Genomic DNA, 20,527 nt, shown 5'->3' on the forward strand with positions numbered 1-20,527 from the left:
CATAGCACTAGGATATAAGGCCTTTGGCATGCACAACTGTGTGGTTTGGCAAATAGACCCGCCTCCAAGCCTTCAGGGATGGAATTCGCACCAGTACACCGCAGCAGAAGGTAGGCAGCTAACGATGGCAGGTTAGGGGGGGTTAGATGAAGATGTGGAAAACATCCCCACAAGATGTTGCAGTTGAGCCGCTACATAGTATAACCAGGGGTCCTTAAGGTCTTGTAGTTGCTGTAGTTTAATTCTGGGGGTGCAATTGTTCTAGATCAGAGATCTAAAGATGGTATTACCTATTCGACCAATTACCCTTCTTGACTGGCTACCATGCACAGCTTCACCAGGTTATGCACTCTCCAGTTTTAGTTAATCATCAACCCCTTAGTGTCTAGGGCCAGTTTACAATGTCACAGATAGCCTACCTTCTGGGTAAGTCGGGCCAGGTGATTACACCGGTCTTTTACAAGAAGAGACAGAAAGATAAAAGGGTGAGGGTGGGGGGGAGGTGTGAAAATGGCAGAGGAGGAGATTGTTGTTAAACAGGTGGTGGGGGGGAGGGGCGACCAGAGGTTGGGTAAGAGGAAGCTGGAAAAGGGTTGACTACCAGTCAATTCAGGTGGTCCCCAGATTACAAACAACATGGGGTCTGTAGGTTTGTTCTCAAGTTGAATCTGTTTGTAAGTCGGAACAGGTACATTTTTTTTTTAAGCGTAGCTTCAGCAAAAAAAAAAATATATATATATATTTTTAAGCTTTTTGGATAGCATAGGGAAGGGTTAACACCCCTGTAATGTTTGTTTTGCTGTCTGTGCCCCTGTTCAGAAGATTTCACCTCACTTTCGCTCCCAATGACAATTGGATTTTGAAAATGTTGTGTTGTTGTGGAAACAAGGATTGGTGATAAAGCCCAATAATTACTCTTACAGGATTGAATTTCCCTTCCTAGGGGTAGATTTCCTCTCACTTCATGTTTTTTCCCTCCGTTTGTAAGTATGAGTTATTTGTAAGTTGGATGTTTATAACTAAGGGGAACGCCTGTATATATAATAGATATAAAAGCCCGGGCAATAGATCCCTCGGATAAAGAGGTACTACTCAAGAAATAAGTAGTGATATTTGTAAAAAGATCTATTCCTTTATTGAAAAGTATAAAAATACAAAAACAATATTAATTCTGGTTTTTGTGTATTAATCCAATTAATACCTCCACCCAACACCATAAATATGACAACTTTGTCAAAGATGAAAGGAGTTGTAAAGTCAGAAGGTATTTTTATCTTCATGTATTCTATGCATTAAGATAAAACCCTTCTGTGTGCAGCAGCCACCTTAATACTTACCCGTGCCTCATCTGTCAAGCAATATCCACGAGTGTTTCGGCCATCCAAGACTCTCTTCCTGAATGGCTGAGACACAGCAGCTGCGCCATTGGCTCCCGCTGCTGTCGATCTAAAATTAGTCATCCAATCAGAGAGGGGGGTGGGCCTGAGCCACAGCTCAGTTTCTGACTGGACACAGGGAGCTGGGACTCAGCTCAGGTGCCCCCATATCAAGCTGCTTGCTGTGGGGGCAATGAACAGGAGGGATCCGAGAAGAGGAAGAACTGGGCTGCTCTGTGCAAACCCAGTGCAATAGATCAGGTAAGTATAACATGTTTGGTATTTTTGTGGGGGAAAAAAATAACTTTACGATCACTTTAACCACTTGCCACCTGCCCACAGTAGACATTCACATCACGGTGAACTTCCTGGTTTTCTATCGCACATGCTCTGGCCTCATGCTGACCCGTGCTGTGATTGGATACAGCACAAAGTTTGTCAGCAGGTTTCAGAAAATGATTTAATCTGAAACCTGCTTATCAGCTGTGGTCAATTACAGCACAGAGTTTTTTTGTTTACAAACATGCAGAACTCTTTGTACACAGAACAGCAATCTGGCTCTTCTAAACCCGGCACCAAGCCCTCCTTTTGAGGTGATGCCCCCACTCTATCGGGTGGGGTAAGACTGCTGCACTGTGCGGACATTTGGAGAACAGTGGTTCAGAACGAGTGGGTCACCTCGATAATATCCCGCTGTTACAAGCTGGAATTACAGGGGGTTCCCCCTCAGAAGTTTCTAAGATCCAGCGTTCCCTTTAATCCTCCAAAGAGAAACTTATTGTTTCAGGCACTACATCATTTTAGTTTATCAGGAAGGGGTGCAGGGTTTTATTCAAACCTGTTTACGGTTCAAAAACCAAATGGGACACAGGGCCCATTTTGGATTTAAGATCCCTGAACCAGTATCTATTAATCCAGTCCTTTCGATGGAGTCTGTCTGCTCAATAGTAGCCTCGCTCCAGATGGGAGACTTTCTAGCCTCCATCGATATCAGGGATGCGTATTTACTCATACCAGTCTTTCAGCCTCATCGGAGGTTCCTGCGATTTGCAGTAGAGGAACGTAATTTTCAGTTTGTGGCTCTGCCTGGTTGTTCACAAAGGTCCTAGCACTAGTATTGGGTCTTTTAAGGGCCCAGGGGATCTTGGTGCTCGGGTACCTGGACGACCTCCTGTTCAGAGGGCACTCACTACAGGCTCTAGAACAGAGCATAGCCTGCACAGTGCCGTATTTGTAAAGCTTGGGCTGGGTCATAAATACCGAAAAGTCAGCCTTGAGACCAGCTCAAAGTCTGAAATATTTAGGTCTGATCCTAGATATGGTCCAGGCAAGGGTATTTTTGCCACCCATGAGGATCTGTGCCCTGAAGGATCAGGTTTGTCAGATAAGGGGCACCAAACAGCCCTCCATTCGGCTCTGTATGAGTCTTCTAGGAAGGATGTTGTCCTCCTTTGAGGCAGTGCCCTATGCCCAGTTCCATTCCAGCCCTGGATTATCCCATGTTCTTATCTCCTCCAGCACGCTTAAGCCTAAGATGGTGGTTGCAGGATCAGAACCTGCAAAAGAGAAGATCCTTCCTCCCGGTATCTTGGAGAGTACTGACCACAGACACCAGTCTCTCAGGCAGGGAAGTGACCCAAGAGGTTTTCACAGCTATAGGGAGATGGTCAAGGACAGAACAGAACCTACCCATCAACATCCCTAAGTTGCGGACAGTATGTCTGGCTCTACTGTCCTGTACGGTGGAGCTTCAGGACTGCCCTATCAGGATTCAATCTGACAATGCCACTGCTGTGGCCTATATAAACCAGCACATACTAGCCTGGGCAGAGAGACATGTGTCAGTTCTATCGGTGGTCCATATCCCAGAAGTAGAGAACTTGAAGGCAGATTATCTCAGCCGTCAGCAGATCTGCCCGGGGATTGGTCCCTACATCCAAGGGTGTTCCTGGAAATTTGCCAGGGTTGGGGATGGCCAGTTGTCAATCTATTGGGATCCAGGTTCAACAACAAGCTACATCAGTTTGTGTCCCGAACAAGGGATCCTCTGGCAATCGGAGCAGATGTTTCCATGTACTCCCTGGTTTATGCTTTCCCTCTGATCCCTCTTCTTCCACATTTGTTGTGCAGGATTTGGAGAGAGGGGGTTCCAGTCATTCTGGTGGCACCAGCCAGGCCCAGAAGGTCCCCAGAGATTATGAGATTGGCAATAAACAGGCCATAGACACTTCCGCGCCGCCCCTATCTACTGTCTCAGGGTCCTATGTTCCATCCCAATTTAAAGTCTTTAAATATGACAATATGGCTATTGAAGCCAGGGTGCTGAAGGTTCGTGGCATCTAGGGACCAGTAATGTCTAGCCTAGTGAATGCTAGGAAAGCAGTCACTAGGAAGATCAATCATAAGGTCTGGAAGAATTATATTGCTTGGTGTGAAGCCAGAAAATGGCATCCTTGGAAATACGTGATTGGGAGAATTCTCTTTTCTACAGTCGGCTGTGGAAATCAGGTTGGCTTTGAGTATAATCAGAGGTCAGATTTCGGCCCTGTCATTATTCTTCCAAAGGCCTTTAACCTTCCTTTTTGCAGGTCCGAACCTTTAAGCAGGGGGCAACTTCTTTGCTTCCCCCTATTAGGTCACCTATGTGTCCTTGGGACTTAAATTTGGTTTTGTCTGTGTTACAGAAACAAACATTTGAGCCTATCATGGAAATTTCATTAGTCTTGATTTCACGCAAGCTAGCCTTCCTGATGGCCATCACCTCAGCTAGAAGGGTGTCGGAATTGGCGGCCCTTTAATGTAAGAAACCATACCTAATTCTTCACCACGACAAGGTGGTGTTGCATCCTGTTCCATCCTTGTTACCAAAGGTGGTGTCGTCCTTTCATTTAAATCAAGACATTACTTTGCCTTCTTCTTTCTCTCACCTTCATTCGGCGGAAGAGAGATGACTGCATTCCTTGGACATCATACGGGCAGTCAGAGTTTATCTGTCTAGATCTGCGGAGATCCGAGGATCAGACTCCTTTTTTTATTTTACCAGAAGGACCCAAGGAGGTGCAGGCAGCTTACAAAGCTTCCATTGCCAATTGGGTCTGTCAGTTGGTCATTCAGGCCTATGGTCTGAAACGTAAGGCTCCTCCCTTTAGGGTGAGACCTCATTCTACCAGGGGTGTAGGAACGTCTTGAGCTTCTCAACATCAGGTATCTGTGGCTCCGATTTGTAAGGCTGCTACCTGGTTTTCAGTGCATACGTTCACAAAATGTTTAACAAGTGGATGTTCGAGCAGCCGAGGATTCAGCTTTCGGCTGCAGTGTACGGTTGCTGTATAAGGTCTGATGGCTATTGTTTGGCAGGGCGTCTCCCTCCCCTCCAGGCTATTGCTCTGGGACAACCCAGTAGGTAATGAATATTAGCCTAACTCTGTGTCCCATGATATATGATAAAGAAAAATAGTTTTTTTTTGTCATACTTACCTGTAAAATCCTTTTATCTGAGTAGATCATGGGACACAGAGTTAGGCTAATATTCATTACCTACTGGGTTATACGCAATCTCTAGGTGAATGGACACTGGTAGACAAAGTCTTAGACAGGAAGGGATCTCCTATATAACCCCTCCCATGCAGGAAGCACTTCAGTTTTGTAGAAAGCACCAAATCCTCAAAAAAAGAGGGGAGGGACCTCTGTGTCCCATGATGTACTCAGAGAAAAGGTTTTTACAGGTAAGTATGACGAAAAAATCCTATTTTTACCAATTAGGGGATTTCTGAAGGCAATTGGTTCCACTAGATTTTACTTAGGGGTATCAGAGTAAAGGGGGCTGAATATAAATTCACGCCACATTTTTCAGGTATTTTATCACTTATCATTTTCCTTCCACTTCACAATTATGTGCCAATTATGGGTGATTTTCATGCATATGAAGGAGAGCTGAGATGGCAGGTAGAACTCGTTTTCTTACTACATATCAACTATATTTATGTATTTATTTATTTTTTATTGTAAAGTGATTGTATTATGTACCTACTGTACTTAATGCATGCATTCTGTCATTGTGTGTGACTGTAGTCTTATTTCCTACAACAGGTGTTATGGCAGCCAGAGGCCTCTTGGCTAACCCAGCCATGTTTGCAGGCTACGAGGAGACTCCACTAACATGTATTGAGGATTGGCTTGACATAGCATTGGAACACGGAACACCTTTCACATGTTTTCATCATCATCTCATGTACATGATGGAAAGAATAACTTCAAAACAAGAGAAGAGAGTTTTTAATGTGCTTTCTAGTACGTCAGCAGTTTTAGATTATTTAAAAAGCATGTATGGGGTGTGATGAATTTCCCCTGCTTTTATCCTTTTTAGAATGATTTGATTTTTAACTTTTTATATTCTTTCAGTATATTTATAACTGTTTAACTGATTTATTTTTACATAAATTGTAAATCCTAAATATAAAGGTTTTGCACAATAAAAATATAATGACCTAAAACAAAAACTAGTATTATATGTACTAGCATTTGAATGAAAAAATGTTTTAAATGTTGTATTGCAAGAATAGATTGATCCTAAAGGGAAAACAGACCAAGTGCTGTCAGGTTTTTCGAAGTTTACCTCTAACCATGTCTTTGCTTTAAAGTAGAAACTAAAGGTTGATCTATTTTTATCAAATTAAACAAAAAAAAAAAAAAGAGTAAGGGAGGGTTATATAACTCATTGTCAGGTTTTTTTTAACCATCTGTGTCCTATTGAGGAGATGTTTCTTCACTTTCTATCCCATAGCCAAAACAGGAAATGAGAGGAAATCCCTCCACAGTGATGGTTTCCTTAGTTGTCACCAGGATTACCAGAACTGGTGTCCCACCAGGATTACCAGAACTGGTGTCCCCTCTATTACTGTTCTGTGGACTACCCAAAATGTTGTATTTCCTTTTACTTTCACTTTCCATGATAATGGTAAACAGGACAAATAGAGAGAGTAAATGAATTTCCCTAATAGGGACAGCAATACAAACCTGACAGGTGTTTTAACCCTTCCACTCGATCCAAAACTAAGAAAAAGTTCTGCCTTTAGTTATAGTCTAAGTTTTGGATATAGTAGGGAAGGGTTAGGTGACAGGTCCTATATGGTTTCTCAGAATTCTCTGTCCTGGAGAAATAGTGAATCCACCCACCTTTTAGACAGACATATATGAAAAGCCTACTACTAATATTCATAAGTATGTATGCCATAGTTCCCATATATGTATATACGTTGACGTATATAGCATACTAATTACACTTGTGGTGAAAATGACTATACCCGTTCCTTAACTCAAATCTACCATTTCTGACAATCCTACTTTGGCATTACACTTAGGTGTTGACTGCTTCCATTTGGTGGTCTTGACAGACATCTACTGTAGAAAATGCTGTAGAGCAGGCATGTCCAAAGTCCGGCCCGCGGGCCAATCGCGGCCCGCAGTCCGGTTTTGAACGGCCCGCCTGGTGTGCTGCGGGATCAGGGCTGTCAGGAAGGAAGGCGAGGATGGACTTCCGGTGGAGAGGAGCGAGTGAGTGAGAGAGCGATTGACGCCGTCCCCCCCCTCCGCTCTCGAGTATGCTGTGAAGCAGTCTCCCTACAGTCTCTCTGAGAAGTATGCCCGCTATCCCTTCCTCGAGCTAATGGACGTCCACTGTAAAAGCTGAGATTACCCTACCTTCTCTCCCTCTACGACGCCGGCTACCTCCCGCTGACTCCCTCCCGTCTGCTAAGCCGTTGGCGCGGAGCGCCGGATGCCGGGACCGGATCGACGGGCACGGCAGGGCAGGGGACGAAGCACCGGAGCGGTGAGCCGAAGGGGAGGAAGCGAGGATCTCGTGAGATCTCGGGAGGCTTCTGAGTGTTCCCTGGTGTGGAGACACGAAGGGGAGAGCAGACGGCGCTGCTGAGAAGCGGCAGAAGTGGAGCCGGACCCCAGAGAGGAATCCAGGGTGGAACGAGCCTGTGTGCCCCCTGCCTGCCTGGAGTGATAGGGGTGGAGGCGACCCCCCCTAGAGAGCAACCCGGAGATCATCAGAAAAGAGGGTGAGAGCAAGCTTTATTAACACATTCTCTTCAAGATTGTAAATTTGAGGAATAACTGATCCACCCTGAATGCGCATATGGGACAGTTGAAACATGTACATACAGGTGCATGGACACTAGCGGAGTGACAAACAGGGATTGGGTAGCGGGAGAGCTTATACACATACCCTCAGACGCATTTACATGCTGGAGTTTGTCTTGCTACAGAGATAGCCTGGTTAGGCATCCCCCCCCTAGGACCCGATAGAAGCACGGATTCACAGCTTGGCGTAGTAAAAAAAGAAAGAGCTTCAACATAAAGAAATTAAGAGATAATTACTCTAAAAAATAAAGAAAGCAGTGGAGAATAAGCAGCAGGGATGACAACACGCAGACGTGCAGCACTACAGCCAGCAGCAGGAGGAAGTAGGAACTCGGCAAATGCGCTGCGTGCATATTTGACGCCGCAAAAGGGAGATCAATGGGCAACCCAGAACCAAGAAGGGAGACGGGGGAGCCTGGAACTGGCAGGTGGGCACACGAAGGTGGGACGAGGTGCTTCAGCATCAAATCATAGTGAACCCATGGGGTACGGCCGTGGACTACAAACATCAGGCAGGGAGGAGCGGAGAAAAAGTGGAAATCATCTGGAGGGGAGGCAGAGAGAAGGAATACAAACCCCAGGAGGCATGAAAGAGGATTGGAGGAATGGTGGAGTGAGAGGGGACAAAAAGAGACTCTCAATACTGAAAGGCACCCCAACAGAACAGGATAAGGAACCAAAAGGCCCCCAGGCTAAGGAAACAGCAGCAGCAAGCGAAGATGAGGAAACTAGAGATACAGTAGATAATGGGGGTAATCCACCAGAGGAAGAGCAAATGGAAAGAAGGGGGAAAGGCCAGGACCCCATGGGACCTCCCGTTGATATACTTAGGAAAGGAATGGCAAAAGAGAGACTGGAAAACCCCATAAGGACAGAACAAAATAAAGGTGGTCTTGAGGGGGTAGAGACAGAAAGTGTAAACATAGAATGGGACCTTAGGGAGCATATAAAAGCCCTACCTACGAAGGCGGATATCCAACAGCTAATAGCTACAGTAGAGAAATCATGTAAACAAGCAGTGGGGGAATTAAGGGAGGAGGTGGAGGCAGTAGGTAATCGAATGGAAGGAATTGAAAATGCCCAAGAAGAGATGGCACAAGCAGTAGCGGAGGTTCAGGACACTATTAAATATCATGAGGAAGCAATGAATAATTATAGAGATCAAATGGATGAATATGAGAACAGGGACCGACGACAGAATATACGGATAAGAGGCTTACCTGAAAAATATCATAGCAGCGATCTGCCAATGGTGGTGCAAAAGCTATTTTGTCAGATTATGGGAACAGCAGCGCCTGAATTTATCGAAATAGACAGGGTTCATCGTGTTACCTCTTTTGGAATTCAAAACAAAGATAAACCAAGGGATGTGATATGCAAACTACATAAGTATACAATAAAGGAAACAATAATTAAGATTGCACGGGACATCCCCACAATTGAATATGAAGGTGCTCACATCCTTCTGTTCCCCGATATAGCTCGCCGAACATTAATGCAGCGTAGAATGGTTAAACCACTGTTGGAAGCCTTACAGGCAGCAGACATTAGGTACCGATGGGGGTACCCATTCCGCCTAATAGCATCAAGGAATGGAAAAACAGCAGTACTCCGTACCAGAGACGATCTAAAAGAGTTCCTGGAAATACTAGAACTTCCATTTACAGATTTCCAAGATTGGAGAATAGCTAATATTAAGACACTAATCCATCGACCGGAGTCCTGGTGCCAAGTGGGAGGAAAAGGAAAAGGCTAAGGAAAGATCCTAGTACACTTTTGTATAAGAGGCTCGAAGTAGGGAAAAAAAAAAAAAAGAAAAAAAAGAGAGAGACTCAGGAAGAAAAAGAAATAAGTGAAGCCAGGAGGGGGGGGGGAGGAGGGGGTCAGCTCTCAAACTCGCTATTTAATTTTGCAGAGTGTTCTTTTCTTTTTTCTTGTTTTTTTTTTTTTTTTTTTTTTTTTCTTTTTTCAATTAGGTGGGTCCCGTGGAAAGGGATTGCTTAAACTGCAATATGCAGAAGGGGGGGAGGGCTCGGGAGGAGCAAGGAGCAACCAAACGGGCTCACCCTACTGATAGTTGGTACATTTTACTAAGTAAAGTGTTAGGTTGTGGTTATGGTTCTCTTGGTGTACATGGAGGCGGGGAACACGAGATATGGGGTAACAGATCAAGAATGGTATATAAATACCTAGAATAAAGAAATGGTTAAAACATTAAAAATAATGACTTATAATGTAAGGGGACTATACTCACCCCAAAAAAGAGGCCGCTTATGGCAGGAACTAAACCATCATGCTGTGGATATAGCCTTTTTACAAGAAACACATTTTACGTCAGGATCTGTACCAAGGCTACCGTTATTCCCATATAACAAGTGGTATCATGCCGTATCGCCCATTGCGAGAGCCAGAGGAGTATCGATAGCCTTTGGGAACACGTGCCCCCTGACATCCATAGAGGTGAATATAGACCCAGAAGGGAGATTCCTCTTTATTAAAGGAACACTGCAGGGGCAAGGGTATACACTTGCGTCAATATACGCCCCAAATACACACACGGTTGAATTTTTGGGAAAAGCATTGAGAGAGCTAGAAAAATTTAGAGAAGGGTTTTTGATTTTGGGAGGGGATTTTAATATTATCGTGGACACTAAATTAGATACAACAACAGGGAAAACACCATTATCACTTAGAGCACTTAAACAGGTAAAAAAATTATTTCAAGCTTCACACTTGGTAGATAGCTGGAGGGCATTAAATGGAGAAAGGAAAAACTATAGTTATTATTCAAAAAGCCATAATGCCTACTCCAGGCTGGATTGGATCATGGTAGACCAATATTATTTAGAAAATATAAAAACAGTAAGCATTGAACCAATAACGATATCAGATCACGCCCCGGTGGTGGCGGTGATCTCCCTTACACACGCGGGCCAAAGGGAACGAACGTGGAGACTAAACGAATCATTATTAGATGATAAAAAAATACTAGAGGATCTCCAACGTAAATTGGTGGAATATTTTGACCTAAATACATCAGAGGAAATATCGGAGCGAATAGTATGGGAAGCTCACAAAGCGGTAGTTAGAGGCGAATTAATAGCACATGGAACACGAGTTAAAAGGGAGAAAAGAAAAGAGATAGAAGACCAGATGGAAAAAATAAAGGAATTGGAGAAAAAACATAAGAGCACTTGTGAACCAGGAGATGCTAGGCGGCTGGGGATATTGAGGGAGGAGCTTTCCAGATGTCTGGACAGAAGGGTCAGGGATAAATATAGATTCTTAGCACATAGATTCTATGAACATGGGAATAAATGCGGCCGATTATTGGCTAGACAACTAAAAAAAAAGAGAGAACTATCCCATGTACATGAGATAAGAGTGAATAATAAACAAGTAAAGGATACGAAAATAATAGCTACGGAATTCCAACAATTCTACAAGAATCTATATGATATCCAACCCATTCTGAGGCAGGGGGAAGATAGGGGGAGGATAGAAGAGATGAGAGATTATATTAGTAGCTCTACAATACCAATGCTACCACCCAGGATAATAGAAAAATTAGAAGAGCCAATAACTAAAGAGGAAATAAGAAAAGCAATAGAGAATCTACCAAGGGGGAAAAGCCCAGGACCCGACGGGTTAACTAATTTATACTATAAGAAGTTTGCTCAAATACTAGAAACACCCTTATGTAGATACTTTAATAATATAACTGCCTCCAATCCAATGTCCTCAGAAGCACTGTTAGCATATATAACAGTCTTACCAAAATCAGGGAAGGACCCACAGGAATGCGCTAACTATAGACCCATATCATTGCTCAATACGGACACCAAATTAATAGCAAAAATAATAGCTACCAGAATACAAGTAGAGGTAACACAATTGGTCCATCGTGACCAAACGGGCTTCATGAAAGGTAGAGAAACTAAAGATAACACCATACGAGCCTTAAATATACTCTATTGGATGCAAAACGGCCCAGAAGAAGCTCCCAGAACACTGCTATCAATGGATGCCGAAAAGGCATTTGATAGAGTGGACTGGGAATTCATGAAGGAAGTGCTGAAAGCAGTAGGCATGGGAGATCGAATGATGGGATGGATAATAGCTCTATATGCAAAACCTAGAGCTAGAGTGAAGGTAAACGGTACCTTATCAGGCTGCTTTGAAATACGAAATGGCACAAGACAGGGGTGTCCCCTGTCTCCAATACTGTTTGCCTTGACTCTGGAACCATTTCTGTGCAGGGTGAGAGAAAATAAAGGTATAAAAGGAATAACAATAGGATCTGAGGAGCATAAGGTATCAGCATATGCTGATGACCTATTATTCTATTTGTCAGAACCACAGGGATCAATAATGGCACTAATGGAGGAGGTTCAGAGATATGGGAAAGTGTCCAACTTTAAAATAAACATGGAAAAATCTATAATATTACCCTGTCACGTACCCCCATTGATGTCAATGGCAATGAAGAACAACCTTCCCTTTAAATGGGAAAAAAAATCATTATACTATCTAGGAGTACATATTACGGCGGAGGTTAAATCCTTATATGAACTCAATTATGAGATACTAATAACAGAAATAATTAAAGATTTAAATAGGTGGAAGGGTTACTCCTTGACATGGTTTGGAAGAATAAACACCTTGAAAATGAATATACTACCCAGAATAATATATATCTTAAATACTGTACCTATAGCAGTGCCCCAGGTCTTTTTTAAAAGAATACGTAAAATGTTTATATCTTTTATATGGAATGATAAAAATCCTAGAATAGCATATGACATCCTGCGTAGAAATAAGAAGGAAGGAGGAATAGGGCTCCCAGATGTCTTTATGTATTATAAAGCAATGTCTATGGTACGAATACTAAACTGGTGCCATGACTCCTCAAATAAGGCATGGGTTTCGGTAGAAGAAAGTATGGCGGGCAGAAATTTAGCGGGGGCCCCGTGGATACAGGCCACAAATAGAGCTCTATCAAAGTGGACATCACCACTAACACGGAATACGTTAGAAGTATGGGACAGATTGAATAAAAACGAAAAATATGCCCCACGTACATCACCACTGGCCCCATTAGGAGGATATCCATGGTTCCCACCGGGGGAAGAAAAGGGAGTATTAGGCTCCTGGGGTGCAGGGGGGGATACAAGGTGTTTAAGATATGCCCCATTGGGAAGTTTACTCCCGCTGACAGAATTAATAGCATTACAAGGAGATATACACATGTCGGGATGGAGATACTATCAAATGAGAGATTTCTTTAATAAATTAGAACCCCAAGTAAGACCACTGAGCTCCCTTACGATATATGAGAAGATGTGTATGAAAATAGAAAAACCAAGTAATTTACTATCCCAGATATATAAATTAGTTCATAGCGAACAAAACAGTACAACCCCTTATTTTATAAGAGAGTGGGAGAAAGAACTAAAATGCACATTTAGACCAACACAAATAAAAAAACTTATGGAAATGACGCATGCAACATCAAAAAGCGCAGCAATACAAGAAATGTCATATAAGTTTATAGCCAGATGGTACCGAACCCCAGCCAAAATAGCAGAGATATATCCAACAGCGGATGGGCATTGCTGGAGAGGATGTAGGGAAAAGGGGACATACCTTCATTTATGGTGGGATTGCCCAAAAATTGGGATTTTTTGGGAGGGAGTGGCTAAATGGATAGGGAGGATAACAGCAAAATCAATAGAAATGACACCCCTACAGTATCTGTTTCATGGGACAGAAGGATCCATTAAATCTTATAAAAAAGGAGTCATACCACATCTGCTGAATGCGGCCAAAATATTAATACCTAGATATTGGAAGCAGAAAGCATGCCCCACCCTTCTGGAATGGAAGAGAGAGGTAGATAAAATAATGGAAGCTGAAAAAGGGATATATGATATAAAAGAACAACAAGGAAAATATAAAAACATGTGGGCAGGCTGGAAGCAATACTCTAGAGAAATAGAGAGAGAGTAAGTCATATCTAGATTAAAAACTTTGATTCCTTCCCGAGCCTCCCAGAGATCCCTGATAGGGAGAGGGAGGAAGGAAGGGAGAGAAAAAAAAAAAGAAAAGGGGAAGGAAAGGGGAGGGAAAGGGGAAGGAAAAGGGAAGAAGAAGAGAGAAAGGAAAAAAGGAAAAGGAAAATAAAGAAACTGTTACGCAGACTCGTGTCCTCCAAAAGTACACCGTAGAAAGGGTAAAGGGGAAATATGAATCCGAACCACAACCTTTAAATTCTGTTGTATGTAGTATGTTTTAAGGTATATGGGAAGTGAATAAATGTTGGAAATGTAATTGGAGGAGGGGCTTGAGGGAGGGGGGCAGGAGGAGAGATAACCAATGGTGGAGACATAAAAATGAACAACACAATTTCTAGGAAATATAAAGGAAGGTCGAGGACCTCCCTAAGCACAAAACATAAACAATACACTAAGGGGCACAGATGGAATAAAAGCACGCAATAATGAAAAAATGAGCAAGGGTATTGGGGTTTTTTTTTTTTTTCTTAAACAAATAAAAGGAAGCACAAGGGCACAGTAAAAACACATAAAGAAGGGCAACAACATAGGGGAGAAATTTAAATTTGCCCACACTTTTTTTTTTTTTTTTTTTTTTTTTTTTTTTTTTTTTTCTCTTCTCACAGGTTAACTCTCCACCAAGTACCCCCTTCTCTCGGGCCACCACCTAACAATGGTATAGATATGTAATGGAAAGGATGTTAGTAAATGTGAAGACATTGGGGATTTGTTTTAAACCTCAATGCCTTAGGACTGAATGTAATTGTTTGTAGAATCATTTCTTAAGAAAATAATAAAGATGATTTAAAAAAAAAAATTATATGTACTAGCATTTGAATGAAAAAATGTTTTAAATGTTGTATTGCAAGAATAGATTGATCCTAAAGGGAAAACAGACCAAGTGCTGTCAGGTTTTTCGAAGTTTACCTCTAACCATGTCTTTGCTTTAAAGTAGAAACTAAAGGTTGATCTATTTTTATCAAATTAAACAAAAAAAAAAAAAAGAGTAAGGGAGGGTTATATAACTCATTGTCAGGTTTTTTTTAACCATCTGTGTCCTATTGAGGAGATGTTTCTTCACTTTCTATCCCATAGCCAAAACAGGAAATGAGAGGAAATCCCTCCACAGTGATGGTTTCCTTAGTTGTCACCAGGATTACCAGAACTGGTGTCCCACCAGGATTACCAGAACTGGTGTCCCCTCTATTACTGTTCTGTGGACTACCCAAAATGTTGTATTTCCTTTTACTTTCACTTTCCATGATAATGGTAAACAGGACAAATAGAGAGAGTAAATGAATTTCCCTAATAGGGACAGCAATACAAACCTGACAGGTGTTTTAACCCTTCCACTCGATCCAAAACTAAGAAAAAGTTCTGCCTTTAGTTATAGTCTAAGTTTTGGATATAGTAGGGAAGGGTTAGGTGACAGGTCCTATATGGTTTCTCAGAATTCTCTGTCCTGGAGAAATAGTGAATCCACCCACCTTTTAGACAGACATATATGAAAAGCCTACTACTAATATTCATAAGTATGTATGCCATAGTTCCCATATATGTATATACGTTGACGTATATAGCATACTAATTACACTTGTGGTGAAAATGACTATACCCGTTCCTTAACTCAAATCTACCATTTCTGACAATCCTACTTTGGCATTACACTTAGGTGTTGACTGCTTCCATTTGGTGGTCTTGACAGACATCTACTGTAGAAAATGCTGTAGAGCAGGCATGTCCAAAGTCCGGCCCGCGGGCCAATCGCGGCCCGCAGTCCGGTTTTGAACGGCCCGCCTGGTGTGCTGCGGGATCAGGGCTGTCAGATCAGCCGATCCCCGACACTGTGTGAAGCTCCGTCGGCTTCAAAAGTGAAAGTAAAGTGCAGAGGAGTGTGCTGTGCTCTCTGCTTCCCCCTACAGTGCAGTACCCGGCTGAATGAGGAAATGGAATGGAAAGGTACTGTACTACAAGTTAGATTCGTTTTAAAAAGGCTTTATTTATGTGTATGTGTGTGTGTGTGCATGTGTGTCTGTATGTATGTATGTATGTGTGTGCATGTGTGTCTGTATGTGTGCATGTGTGTCTGTATGTATATGTGTGCATGTCTGTCTGTATGTATGTGCATGTGTGTCTGTATGTATGTGCATGTGTGTCTGTATGTATGTGCATGTGTGTCTGTATGTGTGTGTGTGCATGTCTGTATGTATGTGTGTGCATGTCTGTCTGTGTGCATGTGTGTCTGTATGTGTGCATGTGTGTCTGTATGTATATGTGTGCATGTCTGTCTGTATGTATGTGCATGTGTGTCTGTATGTATGTGCATGTGTGTCTGTATGTATGTGTGTCTGTATGTATGTGCATGTGTGTCTGTATGTATGTGTGTGCATGTCTGTCTGTATGCATGTGTGTGCATGTGTGTCTGTATGTATGTATGTATGTGTGGATGTGTGTATGTGTGTGTATGTGTGTCTGTGCATGTGTGTGCATGTCTGTATGTATGTGTGTGCATGTGTGTCTATATGTGTGTGTGTGTGCATGTCTGTCTGTATGTATGTGTGTGTGTGTGTGTATGTGTGTCTGTATGTGCATGTGTGTGTGTGCATGTGTGTGTGTGTCTGTGCATGTATGATTGCATGTGTGTGTGTGTCCATGTATGTCTGTATGTATGCGTATGTGCATGTGTGTCTGTATGTATGTGCGTGTATGTCTGTCTGTATGTGTGTGCATGTATGTGTGTTTGTATGTGTGTGCAGCATGTGTGTGCAGCATGTGTGTCTGTATGTATCTGTGTGCATGTATGTGTGTGTGTGTGTGTGTGTGTGTATGTATGTCTGTATGTGCGTGTATGTATGTGCGTGTATGTCTGTATGTATGTATGTATGTGTGTGCATGTGTCTGTATGTGTGTGTGTGCATGTGTCTGTACGTATGTAAGTATATGCATGTGTCTGTATGTGTATGCATGTGTCTGTATGTGTGTATGTCTGTGTGTATGTGTATGCATGTGTGTTACTTTTAATCCAGACCCCCCCCCCCATTCTTGTACCATCAGAACTGCTTTTGTGGTGCTTGTGTGTGTGATAGCAGCCAGGACTGCTGCTCCTCTGAAAAGCAATCCATATACAGATCGCTTTTCAGAGGCATTTGAAAGGTGGTAAAGAGGCATTATGTTGCCTCCTCACCACCTGTTTTAAGCCCGTAAATGTAGCATCACTATACCGCAACTGTGCAGTCTACACAGTTGCGGGGTAGTTGCAGTGCAGGCCCATTCACCCTGAGCATACCTCCAGCTGCAGCCACAGCATGTGTACACCCCCAGCTGCTCCCTCTGCAGCTAAAGGGGGAGAAGTTGGGGGTGGTAAAAACAGCTTAACCATGTAGTTTTACTGCCCCTCCAATAAGCCCTTGGTTCACATCTGCATGGCTGCATGCTGTGTGTAGGGCAGCCCATGCATTTCAATGGGCTTCCATACCCACAAAAATGCAGGGAAAGAAGTCCCAGAGCTTTTTTTTTTTTTTAATTGCGCTGCACCAAAAGCACCCCATGTTTCCAATGTGTGGGGTACCATTAAGACTTAACGGTACCCCTAAAGAACAGAGCATTCGTCTGTGTGTCAGGCAAACGAGCGCGACAAAGGCACGAGAATTTTTGTTGGGCCAGGTATGAGTGCTCGAATGACCGAATTTTAATGGTTCAAAGAATGTCAGGCAAAATGGTCGGCCCTCACACATGTTCACTTCATCGAATCTGGCCCTCTTTGAAAAAAGTTTGGACACCCCTGCTGTAGAGGCAAAGAAGATTTTTATTTTTTGAAAATGGGGTAACAGAATAAAATAAATAGTAGACATAGTTGGTGAGAATTTACAAAGAAGTGGTACAGACATAATGTACCACAACAATATTTGTACATTTTAACCACTTCAGCCCTGGAAGGATTTGCCCCCTTCCTGACCAGGCCATTTTATGCGATACAGCACTGCGTTGCTTTAACTGACAATTGCACGGTCGTGCAACGTTATACCCAAACAAAATGTCCCCCCCCCCCACAAATAGGGCTTTCATTTTGGTGGTATTTGATCACCTCTGCGGTTTTTATTTTTTGCGCTATAAACAAAAAAAAAAACAGACTTGGGGAGGAGTTTTTTGGAGGATCAGAAAATTAATATGATACAATCCATATTTAAAACTGGCACGTACAAAATTACAGAAAATTAATTACAAAATGATCTCACTGGTATAGAACTCCAGAAAAACACCAAAAATGCTTCCCGAATACACCAAATGAATGTTGGAGATGTCAGAAGGAACAAGGGGAACCCTTTTACATGTACTTTGGTTATGCCCAAATGGTGACAAATACTGGAAGGAGGTACAAGAGATTATTCAGAAATTTAGCGAGGTAGAAATACGTGATGACCTGGCGTTATTTCATTTAGTGAACGCAGCTAAGGCTTGCAAACCACTTACCGTATTTATCGGCGTATAACACGCGCCGGCATATAACACGCAGCCCAAGTTCAGGAGGGAATTTTAAGGAAAAAAACTTTGAGGGAAATTTAAGGAAAAAAAACTTACATTTAAATGTCCATCTGAAGCCTTGTCAGTGTCATTTGCAGCCTTGTCATGCAGCCTGTCCATCATTGCAGCCTTGTCATTGCAGCCTGTCTGTCATTGCAGCCTTGTGCATCGTTGTCCCCTCAGCTTTTGTTTTAAAAAATGGCCCGGAAGTTCTCGGTGGTTTCGCACTCGGAGGCTTTCGGCCACACTCGGAGACTTTTGACCGCCTCGGCCACACTCGGAGGCTTTCGGCCACCTTCGCCGTTTCTCGGCGGCTTTCGGCCGTACTCGGAGGCTTTTTGGCCGCCTCGGCCATACTCGGAGGCTTTCGGGCGCTCTCGAAAACCACAGAGAAAGGCCGAAGGCGTCCGAAAGCCGCGAGAAGGGCCGAAGGCAGCTGAAAGCTGCCCAGAGCCCAAAAATCACAAGGAAATTGCGGCGGATCTGCGTATAACACGCACCCGCGATTTTCCCCTGATTTTAAGGGGTAAAAAATGTGTGTTATACGCCGATAAATACGGTAAGTGGAAACAGACACAACCGCCTACTGTGAGTATGTGGCTCAACAAAGTAGAGGAAGTGAACAGGATGGAAGACCTAGTATGGACAGCTAGAAAAAAAAGAAGAATCTACTTAGAAATTTGGACACCATGGAATTGCTACATTTCTTCGGAGGAAGGAAGAAGGCAAATTGATGTAATATAGAGGAGAAATGGGAGGGGGAGGGGAAGGGAAAGGGGAAATATAAATCAAAGGGAAATTGTTATATATATATATATATTTATTTATTTTTGGGGGGGGGGGGGTAGGGGATGTAAGGAGGGGAAGGAAATGGACTACAAATAGGGGGGGGGGGGGTAGCTGGAATATTGAAAGATAGTAGTTCCCATTATATTAACCAGGCTCTAATCTCCCGCCCGAAAGATAACTCCTCCTTTACAAAGGTGTGGGCTGAGTGATTGTTATAATCAATGTAACATATGTTAACACTTAAAACACAGCTCCACAGTCTAACATGACCGGATGTAAGGGGGAAGGGTGACTCTATGCAAACTTTCACTTACATTTAAGAAAAGCTTATATAAAATATACAATATTCCTCAAAATCCTGACAGGTTTTAAATATTTACTTCTTCAATTATCGCAAGTCATAACATAGAAATTACTGTCTCAAAGTCTCTTTCACACAATATGGAAAACTTATATTCTGAATAAAGTATAATAAAGCCAATTAAAATTTAGATTAAGAATATAACACATCTTGGCCAGGTCTTGGAATAGCGTCGCCCTAGGGTCAGGCATTAAAAAAAGTATGGGGGTTGTAATATAGAGGGAGATTATCCCCTCATTTTCACCCTCTTAGCCCTTCTTTTTCAAACTTACTAACTCAGCTGTCCTTACTAAACATATTAGATATAACTTTATGGAAGTCCAGATATAAAGAGAATAAAATATATTTATTTATTCTGGGTTATATATATTAAGGAATGTACTGTTACTGTAACGGAAGGATTGTTTTTTGTTTTTTTTACGTTTTTCTTTCCTTGTTTGAAATGGTAAAAAGAAAAATAAACAAATTATAAATATATATATATATATATATATATATATATATATATATATATACACATATATATATATATATATATATATATATATATATATCGCAATAAGTGTATATTGATTGGTTTGCGCAAAAGTTATAGGGATTGGTCCTGGACATGAACCAGGTCTGGGTCTTCCCACAGAAAAAGATCAAGTCCCTTAACTGCAACTCAGAATCCTGTCGGTGTGGGAAAAAAGATCCAGTCTCTGGAACATCCAAAGCATCTGTCTCCCTTGGCCCTCTCTCCTTGGATTGGTGGATTTCTAGTAGAGCATTTGTCAGGGAAATTCTAGGTAATCATTTCAATTATGTGGGAACTTTTCTCCAGTCAGGATCTGACCTTGAAGACCCTTAAGGGACACATTTCAGCCTTGGACATCCTCTAGACTCTCACACTTTGGTGATGGTTTCCGTACAAGGGGTCACTCATATAGCTCTTTATAAAGGTTTTCTGGTGATGCTGTTGGATCTCAGTTTGATGCTATCAGTCTACAGAGGCCTCCCTTAAAGCCTATATAAGATATGTCCTTGGCTGATCTTACTTGCAAGGTCGTTTTCCTGGTCACTATCACCTCCGCTACACAAGTATCAGAATTGACAGCCTTGTCGTGTAAGGAGCAAGGATGAGATTTTCTTTAGGCCAAATTCCTTTCCTTTTTTTTTTTGGCATCTGGTATCTACTTTCACCTTAACCATGATTTTGTTCTGCCCTGTCTGGCTCCTAATCATCCAAGGGAGATCTTTCTATACTGTATGGATGTGGTCCGTGCTGTATGTGCTTG

General features: G+C 42.4%; 1 protein-coding gene across 1 annotated transcript in view; it reads left to right on the forward strand.

The window, feature by feature from the left end:
* The window catches only part of DUS4L (dihydrouridine synthase 4 like), a 37,816-nt gene extending 31,941 nt beyond the window's left edge, over positions 1–5,875 (forward strand). Inside the window, exon 7 of the mRNA XM_077472437.1 lies at positions 5,466–5,875. Coding sequence (XP_077328563.1) covers positions 5,466–5,713 — 248 coding nt within the window. The 3' untranslated portion in view covers positions 5,714–5,875. The remainder of the gene's footprint in view (positions 1–5,465) is intronic.
* Positions 5,876–20,527: the final 14,652 nt, after the last annotated feature.

This window comes from Lithobates pipiens, unplaced genomic scaffold, assembly GCF_037356315.1.
Source record: "Lithobates pipiens isolate NorthernLeopardFrog02 unplaced genomic scaffold, aLitPip1_a1.2 Scaffold_8, whole genome shotgun sequence".
NCBI lineage: Eukaryota > Metazoa > Chordata > Amphibia > Anura > Ranidae > Lithobates > Lithobates pipiens.